General features: G+C 39.3%; 1 protein-coding gene across 3 annotated transcripts in view; it reads right to left on the bottom strand.

Annotated features, from left to right (window-relative positions):
* Positions 1 to 20,000, bottom strand: part of LOC143028556 (uncharacterized) — a 130,514-nt gene that overhangs the window by 32,883 nt on the left and 77,631 nt on the right. For all 3 annotated transcript variants that reach the window (XM_076190833.1, XM_076190832.1, XM_076190834.1), the window contains 4 exons: positions 8,389 to 8,694; positions 7,431 to 7,618; positions 6,349 to 6,582; positions 6,114 to 6,208 (listed from right to left, as the gene is read on the bottom strand). In XM_076190833.1, the coding sequence (XP_076046948.1) occupies positions 6,114 to 6,208; positions 6,349 to 6,582; positions 7,431 to 7,618; positions 8,389 to 8,694 (823 nt within the window). The remainder of the gene's footprint in view (positions 1 to 6,113; positions 6,209 to 6,348; positions 6,583 to 7,430; positions 7,619 to 8,388; positions 8,695 to 20,000) is intronic.

The following is a 20,000-nucleotide window of genomic DNA, read 5'->3' as shown; positions in this document are numbered from 1 at the left end:
AAAATTTGACGCAGCCCGAAGGGATTTCTCCCCGTCTTCTCCTTTTCTGCATGAGGGGACGGAGAGGGGGGGGTCGCCGATTTAATGAAGCGGCCTTGCTATGGATGTGCTGTGTCTTGCGACACTGCTTCTGACCCAGGGCAGTGGGCGAGATGCAGGGATGACCCGTCATCCAGGAGGTGCCAAGATAATAGGAGGGAAGAGAGTGGAGGGGAGTGGAGTGTGATAGGAATGGGATGGGTGGGAGTGGTTTATATATATATATAAACATATGTATACATATATATATATATATGTATATGTAAGCGGAATAGGAAACACAGGAGTCTTAGTCTTGAGTTTATTCCTGACTAGTTTCGCAGGTATGCTTTTTCAAAGGAATATGTGTACAAACGGGCTGTGGGCATTTTATACATGGGGTGGACCTCACCACCTCTCCGAGTTGCCATAGTTGGTGGCGAATGTGAATATCACATTGTGGCTCATGTAACAATGAAGACATTTATACAATTAAATATGATAACACTAATACCAAAGAGATTAATAATAGAAAATGTAACAATAGTAATGATAACGATGAAGATAAATATTTAATTAATAATATTAACAATAATGACAAAAATGATAATAGCGGAAATAATAACAATAAGATAAAAGTAATAATAATAAAAACACTAATAAAAATAAAAATAATAATACTAATAACCAAGAAATAAGAAATTATTAATAGTAATCATGACAATAGTGAAAACAATGATAATAAAAACGAAAAATTAATTAAATGTTTAAATAGTAACAATAATAATAACAATAATAATAATAAAGATAATGAAAGTAATAATAATAAAGATGGTAATAATAAAAATAAAAATGTAATGATAAAATTATAAATATAATGATAGAAATAATAAATAATAGTTATAATAACAATGATGATAATAATAGTGTTGAAAATAAAATAGCATTAAAAGAATAAATCATGATAAAAAGTTGGGGCAAGGTAGCATGGAGGAACTTCAGAGTGAAAGGAAGAAAGCTGGAGAGGGTAGGCCGAAGTGGGAAAAAGGTATCTACTTAGGGAAGCCATTCTTGGAGGGCAAGTGTCGCGGTAGATTTTGTCCATTTCGAGTCACCAGTTCTCTTGTTTGTGTTTTTGTGGTTGGCAATGTAAAGTGATTCAATTATTTTCCGTTGTTTTCTTGTGTAGTCCTTTAGCTAGAATGGTGGAACCCTCCCAGTTAGGCAAATGTCCCTCTGTGTCAATGTGGTTAACTAGAGCGTTGGTTTCTCGGTGGTGTCTAATGTCCGCTTTGTGTTCCTTGAGTCTGTTGTTAAGTCCTCTGTATGTCTCTCCGTAGTATGCACAGTCACATCCTTTGCAGGGAATTTTGTAAACGATGCTATTGTCACGGTTCGTCTTGGTTCTGTTGGTGGTCAAGTGTCCTATTTTCTTCCCTGTGTCATTTACTATGATGAGTCCTGTCTGTCTCAACGTTTTGGAAAGCATGTGAGAGAGGCCAGAGTTAGGAACCACAAGGTATCGTAAATTTGTCCTCTCTTCACATCCTTTCCTCTGTCTGATTTTAAGGGAAGGACAGCGACATCGAGTCCGGCTTCAAACAAGGTGTTCTATTATGCTGTTCCATTGCAGCCAGGGACAACAGCAAGACCATCCCCAGGAGATACGTTCGCGCCCTTCAAGAACTCCTTGACAATGACGACATCATCATCACGACCGCCGACAAAGGAGGTGGCGTTGTCATCATGAACAAGAGGGTCTACACCAACAAAATGGAACGTTTACTCTCTGACCAATCCACATATTGTAAACAAAGGGACGGTACAGCCAGCAAAGAAGCCAAGAAGTTCAACACCGACATCAGAAAAATCCTCAAAAGAACCGAAAAGGGAAAAAGACTCCTCTACCTCCTAGAGGAAGACCCAACAATCCCATCCATGAAAGGACTTCCGAAAATCCACAAACAGGACATTCCCCTCCGACCTATAACTTCTGGCATAGGTAGCGCACCACATAGGCTAGCCAAGCTATTAGCCAAACCTCTTTCATCCTCCTTAGGTAGCATTAGCGGAACACACCTTAGAAACTCCTCCGACCTAATAGACAGACTCAACACACTTGACTTCACAGACCAACGCCTGATAAGCTTTGACATCACTTCCCTCTACACAAACGTAACAATAGACGGTGCCCTTCGGGCTGTTAAAGAAACAGTACAACACATTGACACCGACAACTTACCCATCAACAAGCGTGACTACTTGGAGTTGGTGGACAAGTGCATAAAATTTGGTTCCTTTACTTTTAACAAGCAGGAATACAGACAACATGAGGGGCTTCCAATGGGGTCTCCATTGAGTGCGGTGGCAGCATCGCTCTACATGGAGACTTTGGAAAGGGACCACCTTCTGCATATCGTCCCAGCTAACTCCAGGTGGTACCGTTATGTTGACGACATCCTCTTCATTTCACACAAAACAAAACAACACAAGAAACATACTGGAACAACTGAACAACGTGGACAAAAGAATTAAATTCACAGTAGAGGAAGAGACCAACGGTTCCCTACCTTTCCTAGACGCTGTCGTCATCAGATCGGACAGCAGCGCTAGGTTCAAGGTATACCGTAAACCGACAAACAAAGACGACTTCATCCACTATTTTAGCGCACACGACGAGAAGACCAAATCAGGGGTTATCATTGGGTTTTACCTTAGGGCTCTTAGAATATGCAGCGAAGAGTATTTACAAGAGGAAATTGAATACGTAACCGCTGCGTTCAGGAACCTAAGGTACCCAGAGGGCATGTTAGGGACGTCACTACGGAAAGCCATTAAAATCAGACAGAGGAAAGGATGTGAAGAGAGGACAAATTTACGATACCTTGTGGTTCCTAACTCTGGCCTCTCTCACATGCTTTCCAAAACGTTGAGACAGACAGGACTCATCATAGTAAATGACACAGGGAAGAAAATAGGACACTTGACCACCAACAGAACCAAGACGAACCGTGACAATAGCATCGTTTACAAAATTCCCTGCAAAGGATGTGACTGTGCATACTACGGAGAGACATACAGAGGACTTAACAACAGACTCAAGGAACACAAAGCGGACATTAGACACCACCGAGAAACCAACGCTCTAGTTAACCACATTGACACAGAGGGACATTTGCCTAACTGGGAGGGTTCCACCATTCTAGCTAAAGGACTACACAAGAAACAACGGAAAATAATTGAATCACTTTACATTGCCAACCACAAAAACACAAACAAGAGAACTGGTGACTCGAAATGGACAAAATCTACCGCGACACTTGCCCTCCAAGAATGGCTTCCCTAAGTAGATACCTTTTTCCCACTTCGGCCTACCCTCTCCAGCTTTCTTCCTTTCACTCTGAAGTTCCTCCATGCTACCTTGCCCCAACTTTTTATCATGATTTATTCTTTTAATGCTATTTTATTTTCAACACTATTATTATCATCATTGTTATTATAACTACTATTTATTATTTCTATCATTATATTTATAATTTTATCATTACATTTTTATTTTTATTATTACCATCTTTATTATTATTACTTTCATTATCTTTATTATTATTATTGTTATTATTATTGTTACTATTTAAACATTTAATTAATTTTTCGTTTTTATTATCATTGTTTTCACTATTGTCATGATTACTATTAATAATTTCTTATTTCTTGGTTATTAGTATTATTATTTTTATTTTTATTAGTGTTTTTATTATTATTACTTTTATCTTATTGTTATTATTTCCGCTATTATCATTTTTGTCATTATTGTTAATATTATTAATTAAATATTTATCTTCATCGTTATCATTACTATTGTTACATTTTCTATTATTAATCTCTTTGGTATTAGTGTTATCATATTTAATTGTATAAATGTCTTCATTGTTACATGAGCCACAATGTGATATTCACATTCGCCACCAACTATGGCAACTCGGAGAGGTGGTGAGGTCCACCCCATGTATAAAATGCCCACAGCCCGTTTGTACACATATTCCTTTGAAAAAGCATACCTGCGAAACTAGTCAGGAATAAACTCAAGACTAAGACTCCTGTGTTTCCTATTCCGCTTACATCAACCTGTCAGAATGTCTCAACATATATATATATATATATATACTGTATATATATGTATATGTATGTGTGTATATATATATAATATATATATATATATAGTGTATATATATGTATATATATATATATATATATATATATATATATATATATATATGTATATATATATTGAAATATTGTGACAGGTTTGAGGAAGGTGGAAGAAGACACGGTTCTTGGTCCGAGTTTATTCCTGACCGGTTTCGCTTTTGTTACGATACCTGGCCCTTTTTCATACTGTATACAGTAATTTGATGGTTGTGCGTGACCTTGACTGATAAAGTGTATGTAAGTTGTGTATGATGATGAACAGATTAGAAATGCTATACTATGTACTCTTCATAAAATAAGTACATTCTCTGTTACATAGAGGAAATCATTGTTATCATATTTAGGTACAATTTTCTATCTGCTAGTTGTTTCTTGAAATAGAGAAATGTCTTTAACATGCAGGGCTGTACTCTCGGGGGGTGGGGGGTGGGGTGGGGTGGGGGTGAACTATCCCCTGGATTTTTTTTTTTTTTTTTTTTTTTTTTTAATCCAGATATTCTATTACCTCACCAAATTGGTGTAGTCACCAGAAAATGTGGAAGCAATGTAAAAAAAAAATATATATATATACTGTTTAAATATATATATATATATATATATATATATATATATATATAAAGAAATCGGTGATGGGGGGGGGAAGCATTCGCCCTTCTGCCGGAGGGTACATCCCTGATATATAAATACTGCAGAGTAAGGAGATGAGGGAAATGGAAGTTGAAGACAACTTGTTTGACACAAAAACCCGGTGTACTGACTGGCGAGTGTCATTCCATATTTTGTGTATATGGACGACAGGGATTAGAGTTGCCTGCCTGACACATCAACAGACCGAGTGACAACTTCGTGGTAGATTTCTTAATCACACGTGATCTTACCCCCCACAATTCCTTCTTATGGTTTCGCAATTTTCCTGTATATACATATATGTATATATATATATATATATATATATATATATATATATATATATATATATATTGATTCAAACTATGACAAATGTAACTGAAGGCGGAGAAAGTATACGAGGAATAATGGAAGAATTTTACTGCCTTAACGTTTCGACCTTTAGGATCTTGATACCAAAGTTTGGTTTGTGATCAAGACCCAAAGGGTCGAAACGTTAAGGCAGTTAAATTCTTCCATTATTCCTCGTTTACTTTCTCCGCCTTCAGTTACATATATATATATATATATATATGTATATATATATATGCACATATATATATATATATGCATATATATATATATATATATATATATGAGAGAGAGAGAGAGAGAGAGAGAGAGAGAGAATTTTTAATAAAGCCTTACTTTTATTTTTTTCTTTTCTTTTCTGTTTTACGACACATTCCTCTTTGGTCTTTAGACCAAATGTATTCCACACCTACACACAGAGATATCCTACTTCTCCAAGCTCACTTGATTCCTTTGAGGCAAAGGGTATATCATTACCACACCTCCCCATCTCCTCAAGTTAAGACCCCGTGACACTTCGCGTCAAATTGTGTGGAACTGATCCCGGTGGTCCCCGGAACACACTCAAAGTGAGGCGCAAGGGGCACTTGACGCGCGCCACAGTCCACCCAGCAGGGGCGGGCTGGTGACGCGCCTCACTCACCATCTCAGAGAAGTCTCAGCTCCACTGGTGTCGTGAAGATGTTATTCAACTAATAGAATTGCATAAGGATAACGTGTGCCTGTTGCAAGTGAAACATCACCAGGACAAAATTGTGGCAACCTTAATGAACCGAGTAGAGCGCGTTACTCACCCACGGCAATGAGTCACCGTTTGAACACAGGACGGTTAAGATGCGCGCGCCAGGCCACCCTGACTCAAAAGACGCGTAGTGTGACGTGGCTTTCACGGTTTCAAGATCACCTACCTGAGGGAGGCGAGGATGACAAAGGAGACGACAAGAGTGCCCAGGGAGACGCTGTAGCCGACCAGCGACATCTGCTTGATGATCGGGAGCCATTCCTGAAACAAGACCAAAAGAAGAGACCCGTCAAGGAGTGTTTACAGAGTGGGGCGTCGCGCGAGACCCGTGAGTTTATGAAACTCTGTTGACGGATCCCCTAAGATAACACTTCAAGAGCAACTTGATTCCTTCTCCTCACCTCAATCAAGGGGTGCTGTAGCTCAGTCAGGGGAGGGTTGATGATCTCCCGGGTCAAGCAATGGGAGTAGTTGGTCCAGCCTGAGCCTTTTCCTACGTCTCTTCCTCGACCACCGCCCTCGAGAGCCTCATCCTTCGTGTCGTTCAATCCTGCTGTGGCGTTGCCTGCTCGGGCTTCCTCCGTCTCCACCTCAAACCACGATCCATCCGCCATACACGTTCGTGTGGCTATGAACTGGAAAAAAAGAAAAAAAGAAAAAGGAAATTTTCTTTATCAATGCTACACGTATATTGGTGTCTGTGACAGTACTAAAATTGGTTTTAGCCGCTAAATCACGTGTGGTAATACACGCTATCATTATTATAGGAAAGTGTAAATTTCTTTTGTAACGCTGAGAACCATAGAAGATTCAATAACAGTATCCTTTATACGAAAGCCAGTATACATCATAAGCACCTTTTATATTTGTCTTTTTACGTAATTGTTTTCTTTTTTCTCTGTTGTCATTTACTATTGTTGTCTATTGTCGTTTACTTCCTTGAAATTCATCATTATTCTCAGGTTGGTGTTTTTACATCATTCTTTGAGGTGCTCGAAGAGTAAACATAAGACATGATATTTCTTCCTATAGGTTCAGTTCACGCGTATCGTCTCTTCGCCGTCCGCCGTCCACGACACAACGTCGTGCTCTCAAATCACCATGGATGTCTATGGACGCTTTCACACGTCACGAACACGACCCCGTGTTTAAAGCGTTCATATATATCCATGGTTATTTGAGAGACGACGTCGTGTCGTGGACGGAGGACGGCGAAAAGTCGATACGTGTGAAACGAGCTTTAGGGTTTGTCCTTCAGTTCCCGTTTTCAATTTCTTTATTCTATTTTATATATTTGTTAATTAATTTATCTATTTATTTATTCTATTTTAATACTAAGCATACACTATTCTACTTTTTAACTAGGAATACCGTACGGTGATTTTTTTAACTAAGAATACTGTACTTTTTTCCTAAGAACACCTCACGGATGAGCAATTTTCGATATGGTACTCGAGTTCTCCGATACGACCTCAGAACTCACCCCAGGTTTAAGTCCGGGAACGTAGTCCGGGCAGGGCTGCTCTAAGGTCGTGTTGGGCTCGGCAGGTCCCCAGCACATGATCGAGTCCCAGACCCGGGGACATGCGACCCGAGGTTCCTCCACTTCGTCAGAGCCGCCGAAGGAGTTCTTCCGGCTGCTCGAGGTCCAGTTTCCAGCGTGGGGAGCGTCTGTGCAAAGAGGAAGGTGGTTTGTCAGACGAGGCTGTTCTTAGGCATGAAGAAAGTTGTGGTGTCTGTGTCTGTGTACACAGACACAGACGCCGACTTAGACAAGGAAGCGCACTCTCTCTTTCTCTCTCTCTCTCTTTCTTTCTCTCTCTCTCTCTCTCTCTCTCTCTCTCTCTCTCTCTCTCTCTCTCTCTCTCTCTCACACAACACACACACACACACACACACACACACACACACACACACACACACACACACACACACACACACACACACACACACACACACACACACACACACACACACGCACACACAATTACACGCACACATAGAGTTGTGGATATCTGGAACAAACTGAATGAAATAATAGTGTGTGCAAAAATTATATACGAATTTAAGAGCAAACTAAACACTGCGAGATACAAAGACGGGACTCCACGAGCATAGCTCCCCTTCCTGTAAGATACAACTAGGCAAATACAACTAGGTAAACACACACACACACACACACACACACACACACACACACACACACACACACACACACACACACACACACACACACACACACACACCACACACCACCACATACACACATACACACATACACACACACATACACACACACGGTGCTCTGTTCCCGTCCTCCTACAGATAGAAATTTAACGTAAAGCTTGTTGTTCCGTTTGTGAACAGACATGCCCTAATAGGCATCCACGATGCGCCTCAGACCAAGAACTCCAATTCCAGACAGACCCTTTGGAACTTACTGATCAGATCGCGGTGCCGAAGCTGAAGACACTTGGTCTCCTCCTGAAGAAGCAGATGCTGGAGCCAGGCCAGCTTCTTCTCCTTGGACCAATGGTCATCGAACTTGTTATCCCCCTTCCAGGAGACGCTGCTGCTGCTACTGGTGGTGCCGTTCTCGTTCTCGCCGTCTTCCAGTTCGATGTCCAGATGGACGCCTTCGGGACCCGGACCTTCGAGAACCAACGGGTCTCCGTTCTTGGGTTGTTGACCCAGGTCGGGATCCCTCGGCGGGTCTTCAGGGGTCATGGAGTTCAAGTGACGGGTTCCTGGAAATCAGAGAGACGGGAAAGGATGTATATTTCGAACTTGTATAGAATTAAGTAGCTATATTTACCGAGATAGAAAGTATAGCAAAGTAATGACAACTCGATGAGATGGTTAACTTTGTGCAGGATGTCTTCTGTACTTCCTCCGCATATCCCTGAGTTATATATATAAAAAAAGTTACATCACCATAGAATATACCAATCTCTCTAGATACAAGTAGACTTCTGAAGCCTACGTGGATCAGTGATTAGCACTTGTTCCACGATCATGAAAATTTCAGATTCGATCTCCGGGAGTTGGTAAGGCATTTGTTCAAGTGACACGTTATTAGCTTTCCAACCCCACTGTGCAACAGCTGACATCAGTATCGCTTCTCCCTGTCAGCACGTTATCAACTTGGTCGAGCTGATTAATGAAAATTATTTCAGATTCCAGACAACCTTAAGTCGGATTGAACCACTACAATGAAGTTGCATTGTTCTCCAGATGATAGACAGATGATCCGGCAGTGTCCTATCAACTTTCACCATCACTTTCACTCTTATTAACTGTGTATGTGTGTCTACAGACATACATATGTGCATGCATACATACATGCATACATATATTTATGGAGCCATTCATTCATATATACTGTACATACACATATAAACACATTCATACATGAATACACATATATACATATATGAATACATATATATATATGTATATATATATATATATATATATATATATATATATGCAAGCAATCACATCACCGTGATACAAAAATGCAAAATAACCACAGGAGAAGGGGAACTTGTAGGCAGTAAGTACTTTCGTATATTACATCTTCAGGTTAAATGAAAGAGATACAGAGTTGTGTCTAAATGTAAGTATCAGGTAGCAACCGTAGAGGGTGAGGGGGAGACAATACAATGCGAAAGGCGGGGATGACCTTATCTCTATCGGCAACAATTTTAGCCAAAGGAAAAAACTACAAGAAAGAAATATAATAGAATCCTGCTTCATATCAGACACGTTTGATAGAAATATAAACTTAAGCTATGGACATTTTAAATGTGATAAACTGGTAACCCAAATGGTGACCCAAATATTAAGGCCAGATTGAACCTTGTGTGTTGGTCAGGTCGATAGAGGTAAGGTCATCCCCCCCTTTCGCATTGTATTGTCTCTCCCTCCCCACCCCCCATCACGGTTGCTACCTGATACTTACATTTAGACACAACTCCGTATCTCTTTCATTTAGCCTGAAGATGTAATATACGAAAGTACTTACTGTCTACAAGTTTCCCTTCTCCTGTGGCTATTTTGCATGTATACAGTACATATATATACATATATATATGTATATATAAATATATACATATATACATATATATATATATATATATATATATACATATATATACATATATGTATATATATATATATATATATATATATATACATCTGAATACAGTACATACATCTACACACATAGATGCATACATTATACATATATACATACCTACAGCACACATATATACATACATACACATACACACATCCATACATACATACACACATACATGCATATATATACATATATATATATATATATATAGATATATATATATATACATACATCTGAATACAGTACATACATCTACCCATCCATCCATTCATATATATACAGTATATATACACATATGCATACATTATACATATATACATACCTACAGCACACATACACACATACATACATACACACACATACATAAACACATACATGCATACATACATACATACACACATGCATGCATACATACACATATACATGCATATATACATACATACACACATACACACACATATGAGCACATACATGCATACATACATACACACATACATGCATGCATGCATACATATACATATATACATACATACAGTAGATACATACATATATATATATCTAATATATACATCCACACATAATACATACATAATACATACATACATACATACATACTTAATACATACATACATACATACATACATACTTAATACATACATACATACACGATTCACCCTATAATAACCGAGCATGTGCCCTCCTGGGCGAAAACATAGCCAGAAATAAAAAGACCTTTTCCAACGTGACGTGTAATTAGCTGTCACTAGGAATATTTCTATAAGGCTCGTGGGTTCATTCGTGTATGTACGTATGTGTGCATGTATGTATGTACTGTATGTATGTGGGTGGCTTATGTGGGTGAATGTATGTGTTTTTGTGTATGCATGTGGGGTGATGGGTGTAAGCATTTATGTGTGTGTGTGTGTGTGTGTGTGTGTGTGTGTGTGTGTGTGTGTGTGTGTGTGTATGTGTGTGTGTGTGTGTGTGTGCTTGATTGCATGCTGATATCTAATTTCCGTTTTCATGATAGACCTTAAAAAATGTCGTCCTCATAAATTCCCATATTTATTTTCCTAATCAACTTGCATTTCAGATCATTTTTCTTACCCTTCAACAGCAGTGCCTCATTTCTGTCATTATAGCAAACTTAACCCTCTTGATGCCCAAGCACTTAGGGCAAAGGTGAGGCGCCAATCAGAGATACGGTCCACCTGATGTAAGCTCCGATTTTTTTTTTTTTCTTAGCATTTGTTCTCGTGTTTTGAACCAACTCTCTGCCTAATGGATAATATCTATCTAATCATTGCAAATCTAGAACTGATTATGTCCGTCTCATGTAGTCAGTCGATGTACACACTTTGATGCCTACAACTTTGGATTTTTTTCCATATCAGTATCATCGTACTGAGTGTGTTTTGTTTTTCTTTCTTTTTTCTGTCTGCCACCAGCCGATTTCATTCAACTCCGTGGCACCCCCATCCCGAACCTCATCGTTAACTACAGCCTCTAATGACACCCCCCACCTCCCAGGTAATGGGTGGGGGGGAAGGGAAGGGGGGGGGAACTGGTTTAATTCATCCTTGGGGAAACCCCAGAGTAGCAAGAGGTTGTTGTCCTAGAAAATTATACATTATATATATATATATATATATATATATATATATATATATATATATGCATGCATGTATGCATACATATATGTATATAAATATATATGTATATATATACATTATATATATATATTCATATATATATGTATATATATATATATATATATATATATATATATATATATTATGGATGCTAAGAGGAGACTGTATGAAGGAGTGATTGTGCCAACAGCACTGTATGGAGCAGAAACATGGAACATAAGAGAGGAAGAGAGAAGGAGCTTGAATGTGTTTGAGATGAAGTGTCTGAGAAGTATGATGGGGGTTACTAGGCTAGATAGAGTGAGAAATGAGGAGGTGAGGAGGAGAACAGGGATGGAAAGGGAGTTGGGAGATAGGGTTGATGAAAAAGTATTAGGATGGTTTGGACACATGGAAAGAATGAGTGAAAAAAGACTAGTAAAGGAGGTATGGAAGGCAGATGTGGAGGGAGTGAACATGAGGGGACGTCCTAGGATGAGATGGATAGATGGGGTGAAGGGGGCTTTGGGGAAGAGGGGAATGTCTGTTGAGGAAGGACGGGAGAGGACAGAAGACAGGGGTGAATGGAGAATGGTTGTATATGGAAGATGTTGTGATGCATGAGGTGGAATGGACGGGGGGATGGGGGGTGAGGTAGTGTGTGTGAGCAAACTTTTGACGCAGCCCGTCCTCTTCTTTATATGGGGGGACGGAGAGGGGGGATCGCCGATTTAATGAAGCGGCCTTGCTGTGGATGTGCTGTGTCTTGCGACACTGCTTCTGACCCAGGGCACTGGACAGGGTGCAGGGATGACCCGTCATCTAGGAGGTGCTAAGATGGGAGGGAGGGTGGAGGGGTGTGGAGTGTTTTCGGGGATGGAATGGGTGGGAATGATTCTATGCCTTTTCCTTTTTGGCTACCTCCCTTGTATGGGGGAAAAACCCTTGGTATATGTATGTATGTATGTATATATGTATGTATATACATATATGTTATGTGTATATATATATATATATATACGAATATATATGTATATGTATATGTATATGTATATAGATATAGATATATTTGTATATATATATGTGTGTGTGTATGTATATATATGTATATGTATATGTATATGTATATATGTATATATACATATGTATATATACATATATATGTATATGTATGTATGTATGTATATATGTATGTATATATATGTATATATATGTATATATATATATATATATATGTATATACATATACATATATATGTGTGTGTGTGAGAGAGAGAGAAAGAGAGAGAGAGAGAGAGAAATTTGCTAGTGGACAGCGACATCAATCAGATAATTTTTATGGCCGTCGCGCTCTGAGGCCAAGAGGCTACCGAGACAGTGTCTTGAACCACTCGGCTACTGGAGGTACAAAACTCTCCGAACTCGAAACGCTACTGGTTCCAGAGATTAGGAAAGTTCGTTGCCTGCGACCCCATTTCCTTTTTCACCGGAGAGCTGACCTCAATTCGCAGCAGGGGGTAAGGACCGGAGCGAATCATTTTCACACTTTCGCCATTGTAATTATGTGAAAAATTCGCTAGTGGACAGCGACATCAATCAAATAATTCTTATGGTTGTTGCGCATTGAACTCGAAACTACCGCTCTAAGGCCAAGGGGTCGGCTCTCCGGTGAAAAAGGAAATTGGTTTGCAGGCAACAATCTTTCCTAATCTCGGGAACCAGTAGCGTTTCGAGTTCGGAGAGTTTTGTACCTCCAGTAGCCGAAAAGTTTAAGGCACTGTCTCGGTATTCTCTTGGCCTCAGAGCAGTAGGTTCGAGTTCTATGCGCGACGACCATAGAAATTATCTTATATATATATATATATATATATATATATATATATATATATATATATATATATATATTGAGGAATGGACGACAAAATGAGTACCAGGGTGGTGACATAAACACCGAGAATCGTTGAAGTTTTTATTAACTGACGTTTCGCTCTCAACAAAGCTTCTTCAGCGTGTACAAACATGGTCTGGAAATCAACAATTTTATACCTTACATCATTCCGCGTTCCTTCCTTAACCCACCCCCTCCCCCCTTCAACTCCTGTAGGACCATCCAGCCGGATGTTTTGGACAGCTTAATAAAACCATCACGATGGTTACAGCAGGGCTGGGATGCTATGAAAGCTGCCTTTACTATTTTTCATTTTTTCTTGTCTAACCCTTGTTTTAATATTTCCACTCCGTCCCAGTTAGGTAAATGTCCGTATTTCTCCGCATGAACCACCAAGGCGTTTGATGTTCGGTGGGCCCTCAGGTCGCTCTTGTGCTCATATGTCCGCTTGTGTATGCCTCTTCCTGTCTCCCCAAAGTAGTTTAAGTCACAGCCACCACATGGGATTCTGTAAACCATGTTGTTATTATGTTCTTTTCTACCCTTGCTTCTCACTACTTCACCTATCTTCGTACTGGATGTACTGGCGATCTTCAGCCCTGCTCTGCGGAGTAAATGTCCTAACTCTTCTGTGTACTTGGAGTTGGGAACCACAATGAAGCCACCTTAGTCTCCTTTATCTCATCCTTTCTCTTTTCATTATTTTAAGCGCTATTTTCTTCAAACTATGGAGTAACCCTTCTGGATATTTAAGTCCTGAGAACACTTTAAAAATGTATTTGACCTCTCTGTCAATATGTTCTTCACTGCATACCCGGAACGCTCTGAGAAAAAATCCAATTATTACTCCTCTCTTTATCCTTTCACTATGTGCCGAAAAGTAGTGAATGAGGTCATTTTTGTTTGTAGCTTTTCTGTGAACCGAGAAACCCACCGTGCCGTTACCCTTCCTCCAAATTGCTACATCTAAGAAAGGTAACTTTTGATCCACCTCGAGTTCCCCTGTGAACCGAATATCCCTGTCTACCGTGTTCAGCCTATTGAGTTTGGTGTTGAAATGGGTTTTCTCCGGGGCAATGACTAGGACGTCGTCTGCATATCGAAACCAATGGGTCCCTCTTCCCATAATTTTCATAAAATGATCTCTCTCCAAAACCTCCATGTATAATGATGCCAGGACTGCACTGTGCGGACTCCCCATTGCCAGACCACGCACCTGACAATATTCCTCATCCTGGAAAATGAACGGTCCGAATCTGATGCACAGAGAGACTAATCCTAAGAAATAATTTCCCACTGGTAAATGATTTCTTAGAATTTCTTAAAATGATTTCTTCGTATACTTACCAATGTACTATCATAGTGGAGATGAGTTGAACGCAAACTTTCGTGTATGTGTATGAACTCGAGCATACAGATAAATAAGAAAACTTGCGCTGAACTTATATCTCTCTTGATGGTGTATTGGTCTAGTCACTCGACACTGGTAACGTTCTCGCCGCATAGGTTCGAGTCCTCGGGCTTACCACTTTACAACTGCTGCATGCACCTAGATGGCTTAGAATTAAAGTGCATTGTGGTTGATATATATATATATATATATATATATATATATATATATATATATATATATATATGTATGTATATATGTATATACAGTATATATATATATACATATATATGTACATACATATATATTTATATATATAAATTGCTGTGTGACAGAGATATTTTTCAACTATTATGGTGAAATGTTGATTTACATCCTTCAAAATTCGTCAAATTTCTCACAAATTTTCATTTATCTTTTGCTTTTCACCGTCCTTGTTGTTCGTTTTGCAAAAAAATATTTACTCCAACCACTGGTATAAATTTTGTTCCTCAATGAATTTCCGTCATCTTCAAGTAAACAGCCTAATGTACTAATGGGGGGACGGGCCAGTAATGCAGACCCGGTTTAATTAGGGGTAAGAACTGCAGCGTACGCAAAACCAGCAACAACTATGGCTTCTGTTTTTCAGTTCATTATTATTTTTTTTCTGGTCTCTGGAGAGTAGGAGAGAAGAGAGGAGATAGGAGGAGAGAAGAGGAGACAGAATGAGAGAAGAGGATATACGACGAGAGAAGAGAGGGGGAGAGGAGAGAAGACAGGAGTAGAGAAAAGAGGACATATAAGGAGAGAAGAGAGGAGGAGAGGAGAGAGGAGAGATGAGGAGAGAAGACAGGAGGAGAGGAGAGAGGAGGAGAAGAGAGAAGAGAGAGAAGGAGAGATGAGGAGAGAAGACAGTAGTAGAAAAAAGAGGACATATGAGGAGAGAAGAGAGGAGAGATGAGGAGAGAAGGCAGGAGGAGAGGAGATAGGAGGAGAAGAGAGAAGAGAGAGAAGGAGAGATGAGGAGAGAAGACAGTAGTAGAAAAAAGAGGACATATGAGGAGAGAAGAGAGGAGGAGAGAAAAGAGGACATAAGAGGAGAGAAGAGAGGAGGAGGAGAGAAGAGAGGAGAGATGAGGAGAGAAGGCAGGAGGAGAGGAGATAGGAGGAGAAGAGAGAAGAGAGAGAAGGAGAGATGAGGAGAGAAGACAGGAAGAGCGGATGAGAAGAGAGAGGAGGAGAGGAGAGATGATGAAAGAAGAGAGGAGGAGATGAGAGTGGAGGGGAGGAGAGAGAAGGAGAGGAGAAAGGAGTAGAGAAAATAGGAGGAGAGGAGAGAAGACAGGAGGAGAGGAGGAGAGGAAAGAGGAGACTCCAAAAGAATCGATAGGGCTGAAGCTTCGTCGCTAAGTGAAGTGATCCTTTCGTTACATCTTTTTTTAAATTAATTCTTAAATCAGAAACCTCTTTTTTTTCACAGAGCAGGACTTTATGTTCCGGTACGCGCTCACACTATCAACTGTTGACTGTTGTTGTTGTTGTTCTCACAAAAGAGGAAAAACTAGAATTGAATTATCGAGAATGAGATGGAGGACAGAATGAAACAAAAACAACAGCAGGAATGTGTGCGCGCACACACACACACACACACACACACATACACGCATCGATGGCGCAGTGGTAGCGATCGCGGCCGCCACTACGGCAGCCCGGGTTCGAATCCCGCCCAGGGCTGAAATAATTTCAGTATCGCTGCGCTGCGGGTCGTTACTCCAACTCCTGGACGGGGAGTTGGGTGTGTGTAAGTGTGCATGTAAGGTCACAGCATTACTCATAGATCGGTCATATGTGAGCTCTGAGCTCTCTTCCGGGAGGGTAATAGCTGTCGATCACGAGTCCAACACGTGATCCAAGACCATGGTGAATCACCATGGTGAATCGCATACACACTCACACACACTCCAAACACCATAAAAGAACCAATAGGTTATATGAGAAAGAAAAAGCGTAGGTCAGGCAGAGCGGTGGCATTAGAAAAGCTTAATACCGGTGATAAGTTTTGTATCGCAACATTTCTAAGTTCCCCGAATGGTGATTGGCCAAGCGTTGTGTCAACATTCACTGCGATCATTCATTGACCTTTCACATATTTTTTCAGGAATTCTACGTAATGCATAAGTATTGATCGAAGAAGGACTAATACAAAATAATCCAAATCATCTCCACTATATTGTGATAGAATTCCATACACGTATTTGTGACAACAAGGGAATTATTAAGAATCGACAAACATGGAGATCTTAATAGCTGCGATCATTCATTCACCTTTCAATTCTTTTCAGGAATTCTACGTAATGTATACGTATTGATCAAAGTAGGAATAATAAAGAATAATTCAAATCATCTCAACTATATTGTGATAGAAAACCATACACGTATTTGTGACAGGGGAATTATTAAAAATCGACAATGGGGAGATCTTAATGTGTGCAAGGCTTGATGAGCTTTGCTTGTTAACCTATACAAAGTGATGATAGTAATACCTTTAGTGATGGCAGTGGATTGCCTTGATGGTAACTGGCAATGCAACACTGCATTGTTTGTTTGTTCATTATTTGCTTGATTTTCATTTATTATTCATCTATCAGTTGTTTATTATTTACTATTTACCTTTTTGTTTATCATCTAACTATACTTATGCATTTAATTATTTTGTTTATTATTATTTTATATATATATATGTATATATATATATAATATATATATATATATATGTATATCTATATATATATATATGTGGCAGATGTGGAGGGAGTGAACATGAGGGGACGTCCTAGGATGAGGTGGATGGATGGGGTGAAGGGGGCTTTGGGGAAGAGGGGAATGTCTGTTGAGGAAGGAAGGGAGAGGACGGAAGACAGAGGTGAGTGGAGAATGGTTGTATATGGATGATGTTGTGATTGCATGAGGAGGAATGGGCGGGGGGTGGGGGGTGAGGTAGTATGTGTGAGCAAATTTTGACGCAGCCCGAAGGGATTTCTCCCCGTCCTCTCCTTATATGCAAGGGGGGACGGAGAGGGGGGGTCGCCGATTAAATGAAGCGGCCTTGCTGTGGATGTGCTGTGTCTTGCGACACTGCTTCTGACCCAGGGCGCTGGGCAAAGTGTAGGGATGACCCGTCATCCAGGAGGTGCTCAGATGAGAGGGAGGGTGGGAGGGGTGTGGAGTGTATTTAGGGATGAAATGGGTGGGAATGATTTTATGCCTTTCCCTTTTTGGCTACCTCCCTTGAAAGGGGGAAAAAGCCTTGGTATATGTATGTATGTATGTATGTATATATATATGTATATCTAATATATATATATATATATATATATATTAATATGTATGTATATATACATATATGTGTGTGTGTGTGTATGTATATATATATATATGTATATACATATATATATTGTCAGTGTATTTGGGCAAGAGATTTTCTCTGATGCATGTGTTATTAAAAGTAATGGCTAATTGTGCATTAATTATTTTCTTAAAGGTATTTTCCATATACCTTATTATGGATTTGTTTTCCTTAGAAAGGAAATTTATGACTTGGCTGTATGTAGTCATATTAGCTAGATCGCGATTTCGGGTTCAAGACCCTTCTTCAGTAGCTAAAGGGATGTTCTTTCTTATCAGGATAAGAATTAATCCGATAAGTCTAGTTAAAGATCTAAGTTTTATACTAGAGTTTCTTTACTTGCTAATCACTTGGGGGAGGTCACCTGGTATTTTGGGCAGTGACGAAATGTCACGTGCGCTGGGGAGCCTCCGGGTTCGTGTTGTGGCGGAATGTGGCATGCTTACGGTTATAGCGTTTTGTCTCGTAATTGGACGAGTGGCGTTTTGTCTCGTATTGGCGTTTGTGGTGTTATGTCTCATGTTTGTATTTGTAACGGTTTGTCTCATACTTGGAAGGGCTCTAAGGTCTTCTGCTTGTACATTTAGGTTTGGGCTCAACTCTTTAATATACAACGCTTATAAAATTGGGAGGCGTCTCTCTTCAGTACATGAATCCAAAATCTCAATGTTATTCTCTAGTGTCTCTCTTGCTAGTGTTATGCCATGAGCTTCTCTTAAGTGGTTTTTAGGGGCTCCAGATGTCAGGTGGTATGAGAGGCGACGGGATAACCTAATCGTCATGCCAATATAGGTGGATGGGAGGGCTTCACAGTTCCCTCGTGTACATGTGAACCTATAGCTGACATGTGATTTCTGAAGTTCCTTTCTCTCTTGTTGGGGGCTGTTTCTAATAGGGAGGTGGCTAGTTTTCCTAGTTTTATAATAAATCACCAGGTTGAGTATTTTCTCTGGATTGACTTTTAATAACACACACACACACACACACACACACACACACACACACACACACACACACACACACACACACACACACACACACACACACACACACATATATATATATATATATATATATATATATAGTTATATGCATATATTTATATATACATATATATTTGTATATCTATAGATATATATAGATATATGTATATATATAATTATATATATATATATATATATATATATATACATATATTATCCTTATATCTTTTTTTTTCGCATCCGACCTAGTTATGGACCAAAAGGTCTCCTATCGGCACGTTCCTCCTTTGTAATCCTTTGTATCCTTTGATACACGCAAATCACGTAATTGTATGAAGTCTACACCAATTATGTTGTGAATTGGATATTTTTACTTATTGTGATGTATAATTTGTGTTACATTTAAAGTCACCTTACATATAATTCCTTATATACACTTTAAAAATTTAGGTCTTCACTACGGGGTATGAACATTTGAAAATGGATAGATTAGAAAAAAAAAATATTCATACTTTTTTTTCATTATTAAAAAAATCCAGTAAGAATGATACAAAATTGCATTTATTTAGTTTGAACGAGCTATGAACATCTGTGAATAAATATCATAATTTGGTTTAATGTTGCGAACT

Source organism: Oratosquilla oratoria, chromosome 9 (assembly GCF_046742065.1).
Source record: "Oratosquilla oratoria isolate Oo_2021 chromosome 9, ASM4674206v1, whole genome shotgun sequence".
NCBI classification, from domain to species: domain Eukaryota; kingdom Metazoa; phylum Arthropoda; class Malacostraca; order Stomatopoda; family Squillidae; genus Oratosquilla; species Oratosquilla oratoria.
The sequence above is the reverse complement of the archived record's forward strand: the minus strand, read 5'-3'. Positions and strand labels throughout refer to the sequence as shown.